Source organism: Anas acuta, chromosome 2 (assembly GCF_963932015.1).
Source record: "Anas acuta chromosome 2, bAnaAcu1.1, whole genome shotgun sequence".
NCBI classification, from domain to species: Eukaryota; Metazoa; Chordata; class Aves; order Anseriformes; family Anatidae; genus Anas; species Anas acuta.
The window spans coordinates 46,613,907-46,634,210 of record NC_088980.1 but is presented as its reverse complement, the minus strand read 5'-3'; the positions used below and the strand labels follow the sequence as shown (position 1 = coordinate 46,634,210).

Here is a 20,304-nt window from a genome sequence, read left to right as displayed (position 1 = left end):
GGTAGCATATCAGGTAAAAAGTCATCAGGTTATTTTTATTGCACTGTTTTCATGCTTAAAAAAAAATGCACTGTTTAGATAATTTTCAGGGTGTTTTTTAGTCATTATCAGTGCTTCAACTAAAAGTACCTATCCTTACAGGCTAGAGTTTTTGTTATCGTTTGTTTCTAGAAGGCAGGAATTTTCTGCAAAACTTTTGCAGGATGCCCTATAGGAATAATTTCGTTCACTAATTGAAGACAGAAAATGTGTGCGTTTGTTTTTGTTTTTTCATGAGAGTACTTTCTACCTGCTTATTGTATAGCAGCCTAAGCAAATAGATATCTCAGTTCATGTTCAACATATTGTGATTCTAGATGGAAAGAGTAGCAGAGAGAAGTAGTTAGGGAAATCAATACAAGTAAGAACATGGAAGCATTTTTTTTCTGTATTAACATTTAGAAACAAAATACTCTTACTTCAAAAATATATGAGTGAGAAATTATTTTTAAGTACAGAAAATAAATGCAGATAGAGTACATCCTGCTGGAGTAGTTGTAGATGTTGCTTCTGTAGGAAAAGTGCTCCAGTTGGGAGGTATGTGCACATTACAGCCTCTGCTTTGCAGGACGTAAGCTTTTCCCAGCTCCCTGCGAGTACTGTAGTTACTAGTTCAGCTCTTGAGCAGAGATATGTACCTATGAACATCTAAAGATAGTCGTTATGTGTCACTATGTTTGTCTGAGTTACAGTTTATAGGAAAAGTCAGTGGTGGTTGAGCCTGAAGAAGTCTCTTCTATGATGTAAGGAAGTTCAGAATGTTTTTTAACGGTATTAAGACATGTTTTGCTGACCTTAAATGCCAGTCACTCAGGTGCAAGTGTATAACATCACATTGTTACACTTAGAAGTCGGGTGTCGTAAAAGATAACTGGAAATCGTGTCAAAATAGCATAGTAGTAGCGGAGTCTTTGAGGAAAAAATAACCTGTGTCATCCTGTGATATTCAACTCTACAGCCATTTGAAAAGGATGAAAATAGCAGCTGTAATTGCTGTGAGAAACAGTTATGCCATTGAAGCAGAACCAAGCCTGTTGTTGAGAGCCGTGCCCATAAGGCGCAAAATGTCACAGCACGCTCGCTGAGACTTCAAAGGATGAAATAAGTTAATAGAGGCTCAACAGGTTGCTACATCTTGTCATGCTGCTGCTGCACTGTGAAAGAGGACTGGCCTTTTATGTGGCTGGAGGAGGCTTCCTGATACTGTCCCTGTGGTCAGCCAAGCAGACCATCTTGCAGCGTAGCTGGCTGGTTAAACTAGCTGGTGTGTCTCATTGTAACGCCGAAGTGACGAAGTGAAAAGACTAATACCAAAAAAAAGATGTCCAAAATGTTTTAATTCAATGGTATTCAGGTCTCAGAGGGCCTATGCAGAAAATGGATGATATAACTGATAAGCTTATTTTATTGGTTAGGAGTTAGTTCCTTAAATAGAGCAGTTTCAAAACTTCAACGGTCTATATGTATGTCTGTAGATGTGCTAATCATAATATAATTTTTTTTATACCTGTCAGATTCCTAGAGAAAACACAGGACTTTGACTGACTGGTCACACTGACTGATAATATTTGGAAACAGAAAGCTAACTTAAAAAATGCATTTTTTATGTTAAAACAAGTCATTGATTTTGTATCTGAGGATGTGGATCTCTGAAGGTTCCCTGATGACAAACTCTGGATTGTGAGAAAGGAGACAGTCTTAAAAGCTTGTGATCCTTTTCACTTGCTTAGCCATAAAAAAGTTTTTTTTTCCCCTCTCCTCTAGAGGTTGTCTTCCTTGCATAAATTTGAGGTACTGCTTTTCCCACACTCTAATATAAGCAGTATCATTAGACATTACATTAACACTCATGAAGTGCAACCCAAATCATATATTAGGACTAGTGGATTTGTTCAGCTGGAAAGAAAATTAACAAGTAGGTAAAAGTGTAGCTGTGGTATTAGCTGCAACTTTACTATTGATACAAACTATTTAAGTTGTTACAGATAATAAAATCTAATTATATTGGTATCCCTATGTAGCTTGCCAGATATAAATAGTAAGCTAAAAGTTGTATTCAGAGATTAAATTTGAAATGTAGTTATATATTTGAAAAGAGACTCAGCTTGAATACAGTTACTATGCCACAGCTTGTAGTGCTATCATTTATTTTCGATTCTAGCTTTCATATTGTCTCGATATGAAAGCAATATATCAATGCCAATTTAAGGTAAGTGCAAAGTTGCAAAGGTACAAAATACTATACACAAAATTAAACTACATCAATCATTACTCTGTCATGGAACAGCAGTCTTCTTCAGATGCAGTTATTTAATCCTACTGAAAGAAGTTAGTTTTGTCAATTGCTATAAACAGGCACAATTTTTGGCAGGATTGATCTATGACAGATGATCTTTGAAATTTTTTCACTGAATTGAAGAATGTTTTGGTTTATGTTTTGTTTTAGATGTTTTCAGTAGTTGTCATAGCTCAGAGACAGCTATTTTCCTTTTCTAAGTTATTTGCAGAAGAAATATGAGCTACACAAATGTGTTGATCTCACAAAATGACCTGTTTAAACCATTTGTGGACAATTAAACTTAAAAATAATTTGCTCTTTAAAGAAGGGTTACTATATAATAATGAAAAAACCTTGAATTATGTACTGTTTTAGAGTGGAATAGTTCTGTTTAAATTGACCTTCAAAGATAAGTCCAACTGCATGACCACTTCAGTGCTAAAGTTAAAGCATATAATTGAGGGCATTGTCCAAATGCCTCTTGAACACCGACAGGTGTGGGGCATCAACCACCTCACAAGGAAGCCTGTTCCAGTGTTTGACACCCCTCACAGTAAAGATATTTTCCTTGTATCCAGTCTGAACCTCCCCGGTGCAACTTTGTGCCATTCCCATGTATCCTATCATCAGTGACCAGGGAGAAGAGACCACCACCTGCCTCTGCACTTCCCCTCCAAGGGAGTTGTAGAGAGTGAGTCATATGTTTTTAAAGCCTTCTGAAAGTCTCAATTTGTACAAAAATCCAAAGTACTATTTTTATGTGATATTCTTTTTTTGTTGTTTGTTTGTTTGTTTTTTTTCACCCACATATTCTTTTTTTGTTTGTTTCAGATTTTTACCTACAATGCTTATATGTAGTTTTTATGGCTTGATGTTTGTTTTTTTTTCCTCTTCAGGATCTAATTTTATAATTATTATTATTTTTTTTTAATGTTGTTTTTCCAAACGCTTTTTTCCAAAGTAATATTTTTATCTGCATTTCGTATTTCAAAAATCATTTTTATGTGTAAATTTCTTTTGAAGTCTAAAGCCACAGGTCCATGTCCACACAGGTTTTCCACCATCCTAAGTCAGTATGTATTCAAGTGAGTGTTTATGTTTTCAAAGTTATTTAGGCAAGCTACCAGTCCTTTATTAGCATTTTGTTCCTTTAGCATTTGGTCATTGCCTGGTAGAGTTGATATGGTGACTGATTACGTGCATATTTTCATCCATGACTATTTATGCTTTATAGAAATACCAGTTGTGGAGGGAACATGACTGAGCTGCAATAGAAACCTCCAGCTGAGGGTGATTATTTAAGTTGCTCTGACAAAAATGCAGACATTTATTTGATGATGGAATTTGATTTTCTTCATTACCTTTCCATAAATGTGTCACAGACTTGGGTATCAGCCCTTTAAAAAATATATATTATTTTTGTCTCTATCTGGCTGAAACTTTTTTCCCAATTGAGCTTATATGTAACTAAGAAGGGTTTTTGAAGGTGGAAGTTTGTCAGCTTAGACTTCTACTCAAGGAAAGCTAGGTTGATTTCAGATCTCAGTTTTAAGCAAAATCAATCTAACTACAAATAAAGAGGTCCTAACTTGATAAAACATTGTGTTGTTGTGGTGTTTTAGTTGGTTAGTTGGTTTTTAAGTTTAAAAAAAAAAAAAGTATTTAAAGGTTTCCATAAATGTTTTCACATTCTTAAATAATTATGCATTAGGTAGCTGCTCTTTCCTTTTGTTTGGAGAAAACTAATACATGGTTCCCTTTGAATTTTCATGAAGAATAGGAGAAGAAATTTGATGTCTTTATAAGGTCTCAAGTTCTATTTCTGCCTTTTAGGAGATTGTAAAAAATTAGATTTATTTTTTTTCATCATTATCACCCACATTCTGGGGAAAATGAGGAAAAATAAAGGTGGAAACTTCTAGTTTACCTGCATCCACTTAGTTCCAGGTCCCGAGGGCCATTCTTTTTTGCCTATCGTATTACAAGTTGCTTACTTTAACCTCTCATCCCTATTCCTGTGAGACTTGGCAAAAGTCCTGCATAGTGTTGTTAATGGATTTATTCACACTTTTAAAAGATCGTATTTCCTACCTATTATGCCCAGATTGTGACATACAGCTTTTTAGCCAATGATACAGCCATGAAATATGACTTATTTCTTTGGATGGCAGCAAAACTACTGTTACTATATGCATTACATGGAGATTGAAAAAAAAACAAAAACCAACATGAAACAAAAACCAAACTCAACAGTCTTTCCAATACAGCTTCTTGCCAAATAGAGTAGCTGTGTCCTTTCCTCACACAGACAAATATTGAATATTTTGATCCTGCCACCCGACCCAGAATGACATAAAGTGTGTGTTTATGCCATTATTTATCTTACAAGAAAAATGCTCTTGAACTGTTATTTATTCGGCACTTTCTTCAGAACTTACTTGTTGAGTTCAGAGAGCACATTGGTCAGAAAGCAGTACAAGATGAGTTTAGAGGCAGTATTTTGTCTATACTGTAAGGAGAAGTCAGAGTTAAGATAAGGAAAAGGCAGATAAAATGCCCAAAGGAACAGATTATCAAGGAAGATTTAGGGGTTTTGAGAGAAGGTATGGTTTTGATAGAAGATAGAAGCCCATGTTTGTGCTGCCTGTGACACCCACTCTTCCCAGGCTAAATTGTAGCCTACTATCCCAGCTCAGCACAGTATTCTGGCAGGCCAGGTTGTGCAAAATGTTTGACGTCAACTTGCTGTGAAACTGCTTATCTTGAAAACTTAATTATACACATCTCTCATTTCTCATGTCTACTTCCTGCAGCTTCTCTCCAGTTCTTGCATAATTCATTGACAGTCCAGTTCTGCAGATCTTAATTCCCCCAGTCTTCCCACCAGAGCTGCTTTTGTTTGGCATAGATCCAGACTCAATAGATCCAGACTTCACTGTTTGTAGCGTACTTCCAAAGTCCCTCTTCCTTCGTGCTCAATCTTCACTAAGCCCGGTAGTTTCTATCTTTCTAAAAATATTGGTGGACAAAGGCAAAGGACAAATCTAGTTCTTACAGAGCAGAGCCAATTTTTGGAGCAGATCTCAGCTATTTACAGGTGGCAACTGTATATTGGTTCAATCTAGAAAAATGTGTATTCCTTTTGTGAAACTCCTTGGGCATCTATAAAGCCATTCAACACACCAATTTTATCTCTGACCCAGAAAAAGTGTTTCTGCGTGCAAACAGGGAAGCCCTGTCAAATATGCCCTGATACCGTCATACTGTAGGATATCTGTTGGAATCCTAAATCCTAGGTGGAAGTAGTGATCTATGCTGAATGTCTTGTGGGGCGTATTATCTTATAAAATGGTGGGGGTATTACTTCATTGTTTCAAGCTATTATTAAATCTTATTTTTGATGTTTGTCTCTTCACTGGAAATGACATGGGGGAGGAACAAAGGAATATAAGCCCTTCATTGCAAGATCCCTCTTCACACCCTCTTTTCCCCATCCAAACGCTTATCTCATCAAACAAAAGGATTGAACTTAATGCCTTTGCCTGAACTTGCTTTTGAGAATCAGTGGTCTGGGCACAAGCAGGCTAGGGGAGAAACATAGGTACATAGTGGCAGTGCAAAAGGCACAGAAGAAGGGACACGTGGGGCACATAAAATTGCTTCTAACTGGGACAGGATGGGGGAGACTCCTGATGTGGGAGCAATGTGCATTCATTCATCATAGTGGTAGAGTTACTGGGACACTGTAGTGCCTTAATACCTAAGAAGCCCAGCAGAGCAGGCATGATAGAGAAAAAAAAAGAGGTGCTAAAACGGGACTGGCATTACCAAGTTTCTTTTGCTGTTCTGTTGCACATCTTCACAGGTCACCCACTTAACAAAAAGATCCTGGCTCTCTAAACTCATTTCTGTTTTGTGGTGGCTATCTCTCTGACTGTCATTTTATCAATGTCCCTAACTTGTTTCTCACCTTTGAAGAAATTAGGCCCTTGAGCAAAGCAGTGTCCAAATTCTCAGTTAAAGCATCAGATCCGCAGCAGGATTTAGTTCAGCTCATTGTTGGGGAAGGTGCTATAGTTTCCTGTTTCTATTTCAAAATTGGTTGTCTTGGGTCAAGGTAGCCTGGTAGACCAAGCCAGTCCATGTGACCTCCTTACAGTAGGAGCCAGTTCCTGTATGCAGGCTCCACTACTCTCAGCAACATGCACCTGCACAGACAACATGCGTGCTGTCAACAGCCCACTAAGTGAATAGACCCACGCTCCTGTTGAGATGTGGGACACAGGGTGTGGAAAATTGTATTCAAACACAAGAAGATGTATTATTCTTTCAGAGTCTGGACTGCCTTTTGATAAATAAGCTGACGGAGCACAGTCACTTGTAGCCATGATAGTTGGTACACATCAGAAGCTATGCTGATGGAAAATGAAGGCTCTGTTGGTGTAGGATGAATTAATGATGGGGATTGGGTGAAATACTTTTGGTACTATCTGAATTGGCAGTGTGATCATGGTGTGGTGGGTTTGAGCTCAGAGATCCAGGTGGTAAGGTTTTAGAGACTTAATCAGACATGGCCTTAGTGGTATAGCCAGATGACAGCAAATAAGAAAGAGTCTGTTGGGCGGTGTTTTCCTTACATTTTTTCAGAAAACAGCTGAGCTGGCAGAAGAGGTTTGAGGCTAAAGCATTTGTCTGCTCACAGGCGCAAAAACAGATTTTACTGTCCTGAGATGTCCTGACTTCTGTTTAAGCCCTTTGATCACGTAAGTACACCAAAGCCACCTTGGACAGTTGCAGCTACTTGTCAGCTTTCATTTATGTTCAAACCTTCATTGATGAATAATGCAGGATGTTACGGGAAACTGTGGCATAGTTTGGGTTTTGTTGTAATAAGCAGCAGCAAGTGGCACTTAGTGGTTACTCTAGCCTTTGCTTTTGTGCTTTGGTCTAGTAGTAACAATTGCAAAAGACTGTCACTTGAGAATCCAAGTATCTGTATTGTGTGAGTTTTCATCCCATGGAAGGCTGATGTAAATAGACCAAGAGTAGGAATAAATATATAGTATCTTACAGAGCATGACTTTTCTGTGGGGAATTATATAGAGTTTCTGCACTTATTCTTTGCTACATATATGGGGGAATATTTGTCAACTGTGTTTTATTTCTGCAATTTAGAACTGTTTGAAAACTTCAGAGAATTTTCTGAAGCTAGGGTTCATTGGTCCTTATCACTCGCAGTCCAGGGACTCTTGGAGGCCTAGCTAGAGCAATTAGTGCTGGTAGCATCGTTCAAAGCTGATGAATGCTGTCAATTGGTGACAGTAGTTCAGTGCTATATCCATATTCTGAAGCAGTTCATATCTGGCCTGTACAGGTTTTGTCAGAAAGGCAGCTCTCAGAGTTTGAATGTAGTCTCTGAAGGATTTCAGTAAAGGGAAAGTTGATGCCAAAGCAGAGATATGAAGATACTTGAAGTAGATAAACAGGGTTTAATCTTATGTGGCAGGAAGTCTATTATTAAAACAGCAATCCCTTTAGAAGAATTTCTAGTTCTAAATTAAGCCAAGGATACAAATTCCCCCTGTATTTTATCACACAGTAATTGTTACAGGCGTGACCTGTCTGAGCAGCAAATCAAAAAGCTTTTCTGAGTCTTTTCTGACTCCGAATCTCATTGAATGCAAAGATTTCCTAATCTTTAAAAAAAAAATAAAAAAAAAAAAAGAAAGATTTTAATCTAGTAAAGAATTTTTTAACCTCATCTAACATAACCAAGAGATTTTATTTTAGTTATTACCTTGTAAGGGATGAAACAGGGTTTATCAAGACCTGACTTGAAGTATAGCCTGCTGTTGAATAAATGTGCTTTATTAAATGGAATGGCATCTCTAACGTGTCTCTGACATATGGAGAATATCTAAGTGAAAAGGTACTATAAAGTTTACCTAATAATAGCAATAATAGTAAATCCAGAAAATGCAATTTCATCTTATTACTGTCTTGTTTTATTTATTTATTTTGTGATGGAAGAAGGTTGTGCTTGCAAGCACTGCAGAATTGGCATATTGAAACACAGTATCAAAAAAAAAAAAAAGCTTAAATCCGTATGAAGAGATAGCAAGTTTTGTTTTTAATATATGCCCCAAAAAGACAAGTATTTTAAATGTGTGCCCCTTGAAGTCACTCTATGGCATCCACCTCCATCCTTCCCTAAGTCTCCCAGCTCAAAGAGTCATCTGAGTGTGTGAGTCTGCTTCAGGCTAAGTCAGATGGGCTAAGGCAGGCTGCCCATCTAAACAGCAACAAGCAACCTAACGTAGTTTACCAGGGGAGACCAGCATGTACCCACACGTGCTCTCACACATTGCAGGAGGAGTAACCTCCAGCAACTGATCACTAGCAAACATCTGGGAAGAGCCAGTATTTGCAGTCAACAAAGCTGTTTACAAAATGAATATCTGTCAGGCGGCCTCACTTTTGTGTTCTGTTGTATTGTCACTTATCTCTCGGGATGATAGCACTCAATTTTACATGCATCAAGGGCTTTATGCTCCCTGATTAACAAAAAAGCATCCTACTTTTGATGTACATGACATACATTAGTGACAGAACTGGCAGCGCTTCTTATGACTGCTGGGTACTATATTTCAATTCTGGAGAGCAGAAGTTTAATTTGAATACCTAATTTAAAAATAAATGTTTCTTTTATATCCAGTCCCACAAGCCTTCTGATATAAGCATTTAAGCATTGTGTGTGCATCTTCAGTGGATCCTACCTTTCCATTATGTTTTTCACTTATCTTTTTGAGGTAGATGAGCAATTATTCTCAGCTATTACAGAATGTAAGAAGCAGACAGTATTTCGAGAGACTGTGGTGCCAACAGTGTGGTATCCAAACAAATCAAACCTGACTGCTGAAATGAGGCACTATTAATGTCTTGTCAACACTCTGAATAGATCCCCTGAACATCATTATAGTCCACAGTTATGCAGTATTCTCTCATATCAATTTTGGATTTATTATTTTTTCTCATAGTACCAGAAAGCATTTGGATGTTTTTATAATTATTTTGGGAAAAAAAGTTACCTTCGCTTGTCCTTGCTGAACAAGTTTGTGCTCATGGTCAACGAGTTACATTCCTAGGAATGAGGGCCACCTCAGTAAATCTCAAAACCAAAATTCCCTGCCTTCAAAACTTTGATGTTACATACCCACGAGTGCTGTGAACTTAGTTGCAAACATCTTGGCTATCTTTTCTGACTTGTCTCTGGTATGGTAGAGTCAGACTGATACCAGAAGTTGAATTTGGTTGAAATTTTGTTACAGAAACCTTAATGAGATTCTAAGGTAGGAAAATTCTCATCTTTTCATTTTTAAGAAATAGCAAAACAGGAACTCCCAAGGGATCAGTTATTACGATTTTAGAAATATTCTTCATCTTTGTATGTTTTTCTAACCACTTCTTTTCATACAGAATAACAACTTTCTTGCCTAGTTTGTGTAACTTTTTTATGTTTTACTGGTTTTATACTGACTAGTCAAGCATGTTAAGCAGTATGTGAATATTTTATTATTCCTAGATTGTTCAAGTTGTATTTTTGCTATTTTTGTATGCTCAAATACATTTTTAAGTTAGTATCTGCTTGTTTTCTGTCTCTTAGCTGTGCTAAACAGTTGTTAGTCTTAATCACCTGCATGTTTTTTCCATAATTTAAATTTTAGAAGAAAGTAGCTTTCAGTGCTGGGAGGATTCTCTTTGGCTTAGAAGAGTTTGACATGGTTCCCTGGGAAGTTATCAGTAGTAAGCTCTTTCTTTGCTAACGAAAGATGTCACCTCTAAACTGCCTTCTAACAGTAACCACCAAACATTGCCACTCCTGAAAAATTGAATTAGAGCCATGTCATGCCTCTCGCCTTGACTGACTGAAAGCAGAAAAATCGTGCCAATGAGAATGTCAGGTGTGTGTTTCTCTTAGGCATCCACACTCAGGATAATGAATTCTTCCCTGTCTGCTTTCAGCCTCGTAGTAATAGTGACGACTGGCTTTCCTTCCCTGATTGTCATAATCCTTACCATACCCACTTTGGTCAGTGGGTACCCACTTTTTCTATACTGCACAGTGCCCTACCTGCAGCGTGTGCAGGAAAAGCTGGGCCCCAAACCCTGCGGTGTGACCACCTGCAGTGAAATTTTTGTTCCTCAAACTTAGTGATTTTTTTACTCAGTAACGGAATGTCCACTCACTGTCTCTGTATGAGTGTATGACTCTGAATATGTGCAAAATTTTCTTCTTCAGATGCTACTCATTTTTAAGATAAGAATAGAAAATAATTTTCAGGGCAGCAGCCATGCAATTAAAGACTGTCTTTTTCATTCCACTGGATCTGATATCCATAACTCACCAAATCTTGACATCAGTGTTGACCTAACTTCCTAGTTCATTCTTCCCTCAGTAATATTATAATACTGATGCAAATAGTTCCTAAAAGGAAGTAAATATCATTAACAAATAATAAACAAAAATAGCAAAAAATAATGAGCCTCTTTAAAAATGCCATTACCCTAAAGATACCATTTTCTTATGTTGCCTGTTTTCAGATGTTCAAATCAGAAAACTTTGAGCACTATGGTTGTGATACAGAGAATGCAAATGAAGTCCAGGTTTATATAGGTAAATAAGGTTTTGTGAAGAATCTTTATGATGTTATGGATTATTTTAAGGGCTCAGGTACGTAGGAGCTCTTTCCTATGCAAAAGAACCTATCAGACTACAGTCCTGTGTTTCTTCTTAGCAATAATTTAGAGTTTTACTGTTAATAAGAAAAAGATTATGAAATATGTTTTTTAGTTAGTCTGGCAGTGTAGTTTCAAGTTCCCAATAAGTTATTATTTTTAGTTGTTTAAGGAAGGAAAAAAAAAAAGTCAAGTCCACTCTGAAAGTAAGAGAAGGAAGAAAAGCATAGTGAATATATATTCCATAGTATCCCTGGGGAGTCAGTTGTGTAGGTGTGATACAAATGGGAAAAACAGCTCTCCGGAGAGCGACGTGAAGAAAGGAACAAAGAGAAACCTTTTTGCCAGGCTGAGGCTTTTGCTGCTGGCTGCTTGGCTGCGTGGTGGCATTGTTAGGAGGAAGTGCACCTGCTCTAACACTTTCTTCGGCTAGAAGCAGACAGGTTTGTTGAATGCTCTAATTGCTGGTAGGCATGAAAGGATTGCCTAGAAGATTGCTTCCTAGGCTGTCCTTTGATGTTTCGTATGATTTGGAAGTGAAGATTTCTCTTCCTTTATCCATCTTGCTAATAGTTAAGAATAAAATATCTCCTCTCAGCTTTCATTCCAGAAGGTATCATGGCACATTCTGTCCGATTAGCTGTATCACGGGCCAAAAGACTCCTTTTATCTTTTGAAAAGATTTGTAAAACACAAACATAGCCATTGCAGTCCACATTCATAAAATCCTATTAGCTAAATGCTCAGTTCATTGCAAAGGTCTCTTTGGGCAAGAAAAATACTCTGTGAATACTGGGTTTGTCAAATGCTATAAAGCTAGGAATTTCAGATGCCATCCTTTCAATACAGTTTACGAATCTTAAATTGCAATCAGAATGGCTTTTTTTTTTTTGTATTTTTGATAGTTATGTTGATTTACAAACATAACTCCATGACAAAATCTAACTTTTATATTATTTTTCTGCAAAATTTGAATATTGGAGAACTGCACTGAGGTTTAATACACTGAAGATCCTCCTTACTTTTACAAAGCAATAGAAGGCATCACTAGTGCTCTGTGAAGTACATGTATAATAAATTTATAATTATAGCTATAAATAGGTATACTTCAATCATTTTTCTGGAATTTCAAGTTAGTAGGGTAATAAAAATATATATGATAAGTTAATAAGTTTTTACTCAATGTTGTTAATAAGTAATGGCCAGCTGAAAGAAATGATGATGCATTTCTTTAACCCATGTAAAATATTACCAAGATTTTTCTCTTGAATAAGTGGAGTGTTGCCAAGATACTTGGAATTATCAGAATTCTTAAAAAAATATATATAAATAAATAAAAAAAATATGTAGCTTTTCTCAGTAGAACAATCTTCCTTGACTTGTTCCAATTTAGCTCTCCACTGTGACACAGAATTCAGATTCAGATCCACCACTTCCAAGGTTCATGAGTGCACAGGGTGTGTCTTTTGAGAAGCAATGCATGAGAAATAAATGTCTGTTAAATATGACTCAGAAATATGTTGTCGGAATATTTTAAAGATAAATATTGGTTTAGGCTTTATTGGAAACTAAGCATGTGGTTCTTGAATCAGTTGTAAAATTTGGCAGAAAAACAATTTATCTTCTGAAATGTAGATTTTTATGTGCAATTTCTAGATTATGATTTATTGAATTATGAATACTTTCATTTTTTAGAATCGCATCCTCTTTTTCAGGCTGTTTTAAGTTTCTGTTTTTAGAATGCACATATGTGGCTTGATCTTTATAGCTACCTATAGAATAAATTGGTTATAGTGCCAGTGGCTGAAGCTGTGAAACTTCTACTGAATTTTGTCATGGTCACTGCAAATTATACTAGTTTCCCAACTGTCTTTTTGAGGACAAGGAATGTGTATTTTGTCTTGTGGTGTAAGCAAGGAGTATATTTACATGTCTACAATTATGGCCTTCAGTTTTGATTTTGTTGTGACACAATAAAGGATATGTCTGGAACTTTATTTACTTGGCAAGAGGGCAATCTGTTTTATTTTTTTATCTGTGGAACCGAGATTTTTGCATGAATCATGCAGCATGTTAGGGAACAGTTTGCACCAGTGTTTTATTTTAGATGTCTTTATTATAAAATTCAAATGCGTTAGATTTTCTTAGTGTATTTTAAGTCAAGGCATAGGTATGTTTTTTCAAAAAAAAATCAGATTTAACATGTATATTTTTGCACATACGACTCTGTAACCATGCATGCATATAAAATACCCTACTTAGTGCTCTAAATGCAGAGGACTGCTGCCCCAGAAATTCCTGATGATGACCCATACAGTGCCATCATTTGAAAGAGGCCTTCTTAGCGCTAATCTCCAAGTCACTGTCTTAAGGGTTATATGTAAGCCATCTAGAAATAGGGCTGACTCATTCATTTTGATGTGGCTGTGTGTTTTGTGGTCATATACAGGGAGAAACAGAGTGTACTCGGCTGTATCCCTGCAGGCAATTTGCAGACCTCGCTTTGATAGGGACCAGCTTTGCCTGGGCTGTTTTCTTAGGTTTCTTCTAATTTAGCCTGGTGAAAAAAGGCATGGAATAACCACAGGTTTTGTGTTGGGTAGACGTACAATTATGTCTGTTTATTCTCTTCTTGGTGGGTATTGGTGACATCACTTGAATATGTCTCTGCTTGCTATCTCATTTGTGTGTGAAGTGTCCAGAACTGCAGCAGAAACTGTACTTTAAAAAAGGAGAAGGAAATTAAATGTGCAAGATTAAACTGATACAATTTTGAGAGTTTGGTGCATGCAGACAAAAACCCAGGAAATTCAAAGCTTAGCCCAAGCCGTTAGCCCATCAATCAAACTGTTGTGGAAGAACAGTGCTAATAATCATAAAAACACACAAAAATGTGAGATATGAGAGTGCAAGTCTTAACAAACCTGACCTGTAACTGCATTCTAAATGAATGTTTTTGTATTTAATTTCCTGAGGAAAGTGTTAAGGGTGGTGAATAGGGGAGGAAATTTTTTCATGGAAGTTTAGGTAATTGATGGGGAAGCTTTCAAAGCAAAAATAGTTGCCCCGCAGATTTTTTTAATACCAAAAGCTTAATGGTATAATTATGCAGGGTGTTCTACAATGTCTTATTTTAGTCTTGTGCTGATGCTTGCAAATATATATATTTATTTAACAAACAAAACATACATTTTAAAGGAAAAGAAGTAGTTTCTTCAGTGAAATACATGTTTACTTTGGTCACTGTTGGTAGTTATGGGGCCTAGAAACTAATACACTGCAGGGCTACTAGATAGGCATACCCAAGTCACAGCATGACTAATTGCCAATTTAAAGGAAAGTAGTTTACACACATAATTATGTTCTGGGTGAGGAACAAAACATCTTTCATTCCTTACGAAATTCTGAAAGAAAAATATTAGTATTAAATATAATGAACTCAGGTACTTTGTATTTGAAAATGAGATGGATTCTGAATTGAATTGGTGTTTCCTTGAAATGGATTGTATTTTTTCTGATGTGTGAATTGATTTGTGGGTTAAGCAAGCTACAGGAGCTGATGTTATTAAATTCCAAAAGTACTGAAAAAAGCTTCAAGGCAAGTATTTTCAGGAAACTTCTTACTACCACCAGTCAAACAAGTCTTAAGTGTATTTTAGATGTAGTATTTGGTATTCCATTTATAATAATCTTTTGAATATATTTTATATTAAGCATAAGAACACTGTTCAATTCTACAGATGAAGTATATGGGTAAGGCAGAAATTGAAAGACCAGTTAAGAACAGAAATTTTAGGCTGAAGCCTGGGTATAACTGATATGTTGTTCTGTAACAGTCTGGAGAAACAGTTTAGTTCTTGAGACCTGGGATGATGTGAAGGAGACTTGCGTACCAGCATGCTACAGAAAAGTTTAGGATTCCTAAAATTCCTCTTTTTTAATGAGCGTTATGTAAGTTTCCATGCAGTTACCAAATCTGATTGTATCAGTTTAGATCTCTTTATGAACTGCTCCAAAGTGGATAAAAGAGGAAGTAATTATAATGATGGAGGAAAAAGATGAAATTTAATAAATATTCATTGTGTATGTGAAATTTGTTTTTATGCTATTCTATTATTTTCATCTGGCCTATTCTCAGTTGTTCTTTTTTCCTGATAGCGTTTTGGTTTTTTTTTGGTCTCCCTGTCTACATAGGACTGGCTTCTCACGTCTGTAATCTCCTAATAGAAACTGTGTCGCTATACTTGGAGGTAGATGATAAAAGCAGCACCAAGACAGCAAATGCACTTCTTCTGTCGTTGCTTGACATTTTGCACTGCATGCTGATGTATACAGCAAACATTGTACGCCAGACTTTACAGGTATGGAGTTTATTTCCTGGGAGTGGTAACCATCTTAAACATTTTTTTAGATACCTTTTTGTTATCCTAATGATGATTTTCCCACTATTCTAATTTTATTAGATTTTTAGTTTGGTGAAAGGAGAAGATCATACATTTACAACTGCTTGCCTCTGTTTCTGTATTTGCTTGGTTAGAATATTCATTTTAGTCTCACTCTGTGCTGGAAACACAGCTCTTAGCTGAATGCTTCATTTCTGTACTCCATAAATAGTTTAATTTGACATTTTCTCAATGGTAGTTCAAAGCCTTTTCCTTCAGTTCATTTTAAAAGAAAAAAGATTACTCCATAAAAACCAGTATCTTTTTATTATAAATCAGATGTGATTACAGTACTTGAAAAGCATATGTAACCTCTGCATGTGAGCTGACAAAAGTATTCCCCTCTTATGCTGCTAGTCTTTTAAGTTTCTGTTTGAACCACTGCAAAACACAGCATTAACAGGGTGGCTTCTTCTAGTGAAGACTTCATCTTCCTTAAGAATGGAGCACAAAAAGATATTAATCAAAGAAATTGCACATAACTCTCAACAACAAAACAAGAAAAAGAATGTCCTTTTTTTAAGATATGTTGCTAAACAGGCAATGCTTGCTTTGTTTTTAAGTGATCCACCAAATTCCTTCAGTTAGTCAGCTGGAAGTAACATCTGTGTTTAGTCTACAAATAACAACACTTTTCATGTTAGGTTTTTGATGTTCCCTGTTCTTTAGTTGATAATCCCAGGAACACTCTTAGGTCCAGTATATCTGGAGGACAGAGATTCAAAATTACATCCAGGTTGTACTGTAGTTCAGAACAGAGCTTCCTTATTCTGAAAAGGTCTTCCTGAGACTTTTTTTGTAAACACAGTTTAAAGTATGAAGTGGGTATTGAAAATTGAGGGTTTTTTCCTATACTGATTTAAATAATCAGCTACATTATCAAACAGTCAACCACATATTTCCTTGACAGGTTTGTTTTAATTTTTACTTTTTAGAAAAAAAAAATAATTAGATCTGATGGTACAATACCTTGGCTTTTTCAAGTCCTCTAATAGCGGGCTCTATAATCATTTTCTCATCTAAGAATTAGATTGCAAATGAAAGTTTGTAGGCTAATTTCTGACTGTCATATTGTTGGCAGCACTCCTTGTAATGATAGGGAGCTAAATTCTGTACTTACACCCTGTGCAAGTGGTGACACCAATTATACTGGACAACATGAGGAGGGAGGATCTTGCACGTAGATTGATAATATTAATGGAACTGATTATTTTTGTTTATACACATTAAACCTAATTTACATCTATATATTCAAAGCTAATTTATATTCTGGCTTTACATAAGTACATCACTTGATTGATACACCAGAACTCCAGCTACAGATTTGTTCAACTTCAGTCAAAATAATCTTGTTCACTCAAGAAGACTAATGGACAAGAGGCAGCTGTGGTTTTGAAGTATAGCACTACCCTGTACCCCCACAGAGCTAAATTTAAGGTGGTGTTTCCATGCCTTGCCATACCTGTCTTGACAGTACTCATCACAGGGCTCCTGTGGGTTCTGCAGCTACCTTGGGACACATGCCCTGTTGAATGGTGGCCATTAGTTGCTGACTGCTATTTGCCATGTATCTACAGCATATTACTCTATCTGTGTGTCACTCAATGCGTCACGGTAGTGATAACAAATATTCTTTGACCGTTTTCATAGAGATCTTCAGCATAAGATACCTTCTATAGTAGCAGTTAAGACAGAGAATTAAGTTTTCTCATAATATCCATTATTGGGGCTTTAGTTGACTTTTACAGATGGTAGCACCCTCCGCTTGAATCCTTGCTTTTATTTTAACTTTTTATATGTAAAGTGATGACCTTATCCAGCTGGGCAGGCAAAACACGATCGCGTGTTTCCTTCCAATTCAGTACTTTTTGCTGGATGGTGCTGATAACTATATCTAGCTTCATTCAAGAGTTGGCTCTCTGCGGTCCATGTGTTTGTATTTTAATGGAAATGGTACAAAGGTTTGGATTAATTTGCATATCTGCTTTGGAGCAGTTTCATCATACTGTATCACTCAGGTGTTCCACAGCAGCTTGAAAGTATTTTCCAATCTCAATTTGAGAAGTGGGCTCAGTATTTAGTGACTTAATGTAGGTTTAAGTATGGTGTAGTGTATATCCTTTATATATATAAAGTGTAACTCCTCTAGTGAGTATCATTTATTCTCTTTTCAAAGGCACCAAGTATATAAAAGTTGAAGCAGTCAAATATCCTTTTGTTGGATGTCTTACTTCCCATCCAAACACCGGTCAGAAAAAACTGTTGTAGATTTGGCTGAAGTGCAGGTGGCTTACTTCCCATTCTTGGTTAATATAAACAGTCATTTTTTTGTCTTCTATGCACTGTCTTTTTGCCCTTCTTGGACTTCAGCATTGTGGTGAGTCTCAGGGAAGAACATACCAATGTGTCTTATTACTGAGAAAGAACTCTTCAGAACTCTTTTGTTTCAGAATTCTTCCTGCAAGAAAGGCATTATTCATTCCACTCATCAAAACCAACAGTGGAACTTCAGCAGTAATGTCTCCTGTCTCTTGGGACCTGCTCTTGTGCTCACTTAACCAAACAGAAATCCTTGGTTATTATGCCTGGGTGATGGTTTAGGGATTAAGCTTTAAGTAAAACACAATACAAAATTAATTTTAAATGCGTCCTCCAGGTAAAATGTTTAAGTTTTCCTCTAGCAGCTAGACTGTAGGGTCAGGGTCCAAAGCTGCTGCAAGATGATGAAGCTAAATGAAAAATCTTGCAGGCAGACCTTTCTAGCGTCTTGGGGCACAGATGGGTCATAACAGCACTGCCTGGGATGGCAGTGTGTTTTGATGAGGGGTGATGACAATGGTCAGCATTACAAGTAGTTACAGATATTATCACAAACTTTGTTCACTTACAGATTTTATCATTCCTATTAAAAATAAACTATTATAAAAATACGAATATTTCAGGATACAAAATGAATCAGAAGGGCAAAAGTGGACACTGATGAGATCCTAACTTTGGAGTTATCTTGATTTTCTTGATTTGAGTTGCTTTTAAAATTGTTCCTAATAAAGGGGGGTGGAGGTGGAGGGAAAAGTGAAATTTAATGCTAAAATAGTCATGTTGAAAGAGAATGCAAATACATAAAATATTTATGGCTTTATAACTGTCTTTTGCATATGCAGTTCATAGCATTTTGTTGAAGAAATGTCATGTAGGTCAGTGCATTCAGCCTGTGCAGAATGAGCCTGACAGCGTGAGTCGCTTTTGCTTTGTGCTTATTGTTACAGGCACAGGGAGTGCAACTGCTCCTTGGGAGCGCAGGAATACTTCGCTAGAAAAGAGTGTATAGGTCTCATTCCAACTTCTGTTCATACTTTGACCACCTAATGGACCTAATTTGTTCTCATAACTGAACAGTCACTAAGGCTGCTTTTTATTTTTTTTTATCATCTTATTAAGGCACAGAAAACTGGCTCAGGAGGGGACACACAGGCTGCTGAAGACCTTCTGCTTATCAATAAACCCCTGACGGACCTAATTAGCCTGCTTATTCAACTGGTGAGAATTTGCTTGTTTGTAAGCTTACTGGAATGTCACTGAAGTTGGAATTACTCAACAGAATTTGATATCTTAGAGCTCTGTTTGCTAGGTTTTCATCGGTTTTAAGCTTCTCCCGAATACAAGGCTCTTACAATTTTTAAGGAATTATAGGTCATAGTGACTTACAGGTTACAAAAGACATCTGAATAACTCTGTCCAAACATAGAACTTGGGCCGGGGACAGGATCCTGCTTTTAAGTTGGGATACACATGTACAGCCAAATTTTAGTCCTTGAAAATGGTCTGATGATCATTGTACAGGGAAAGGATTATATTCAAAATTTTAAAACAAGTACTACTACCATTAGAAAAGTCAGTAAACTTAAAATTAGTTTGCAGTGAGTGATTACCTTTAATGTTATTTCCTTAGGTGTGAGCCTCCTGATTTTTTCTTAAGAGTTTAGTTTGATTTTAACATGATCCTGAGGGATTTGGGAGTGGGAATGGTCCCTGGTAGCCTGTAATCATCTTTCAAATCTATCTGTTTAAAGTCAGTCTTCTCTGGGCTTCACTAGACATCACAGTGCTGCACTGCAATCTCTCCAGAGAGCTATAGTGTGTCCCTGACACATCCCACATCTCAGCTGCCATCATACAGTGCCAGAGATTTGTGTTGGCTGTGTGTGTAATAACTTAGAGCAGAGGAATGCTTCTTGAGTTGGACAGGGCTTTTAGAGGTCTGCCTTTCATTCAACACAAAGTGAGAAAAATGGTACATGAGCATTTCCCTGAGCATATCACACAATCTTTTCTGTGTTGTTTTCCTTAAAGGTATTTCAGATTCGCCATGTACTCTCCCAGCCCCAAACTTCTCAAAGTTCTTCCTTATCACTTAACTATAGCTTCTATTGTGACATGAATACTTGTGACCCTTTTTTACTACCTTTAGCACTGTCTAGCTTCTATTTTAATTTTTGGCAATATACTTGTTGTTAAGTCCACCTTTGATGGATTTGTTTCAACCAGCCATTGACAAAGACTTTTCGAAAATGTTCACTGAATGACCTGAAACAAAGTAACTGAATTTCAACTATTTAATATTTCATTTATAAATTCTTTTATTTTCTATTAATTTTTTAATCGCTACATATGATAAATGATAAGATATGAAGAGATGCAAATGTTCCTTTAAAGTGAAACTAGATGTAAATTTAAATTCCATTAACTCCCTAACGAACAGAAAATTAGAGGCCAAGCTTTACTCAGCTTGTACCACCTGGAAATCTTTTT

The 20,304-nt window shown here is 36.6% G+C and overlaps 1 protein-coding gene across 5 annotated transcripts in view; it reads left to right on the top strand.

The window, feature by feature from the left end:
- The window catches only part of ULK4 (unc-51 like kinase 4), a 246,775-nt gene that overhangs the window by 161,166 nt on the left and 65,305 nt on the right, over positions 1 to 20,304 (top strand). For 4 of the 5 annotated variants that reach the window (XM_068674629.1, XM_068674627.1, XM_068674628.1 and 1 more), the window contains exons 33-34: positions 15,248 to 15,414; positions 18,934 to 19,032. In XM_068674629.1, the coding sequence (XP_068530730.1) occupies positions 15,248 to 15,414; positions 18,934 to 19,032 (266 nt within the window). Of the gene's footprint in view, positions 1 to 15,247; positions 15,415 to 18,933; positions 19,033 to 20,304 lie in introns of those variants that run through there. The other variant, XR_011093978.1, reaches the window with a different exon arrangement.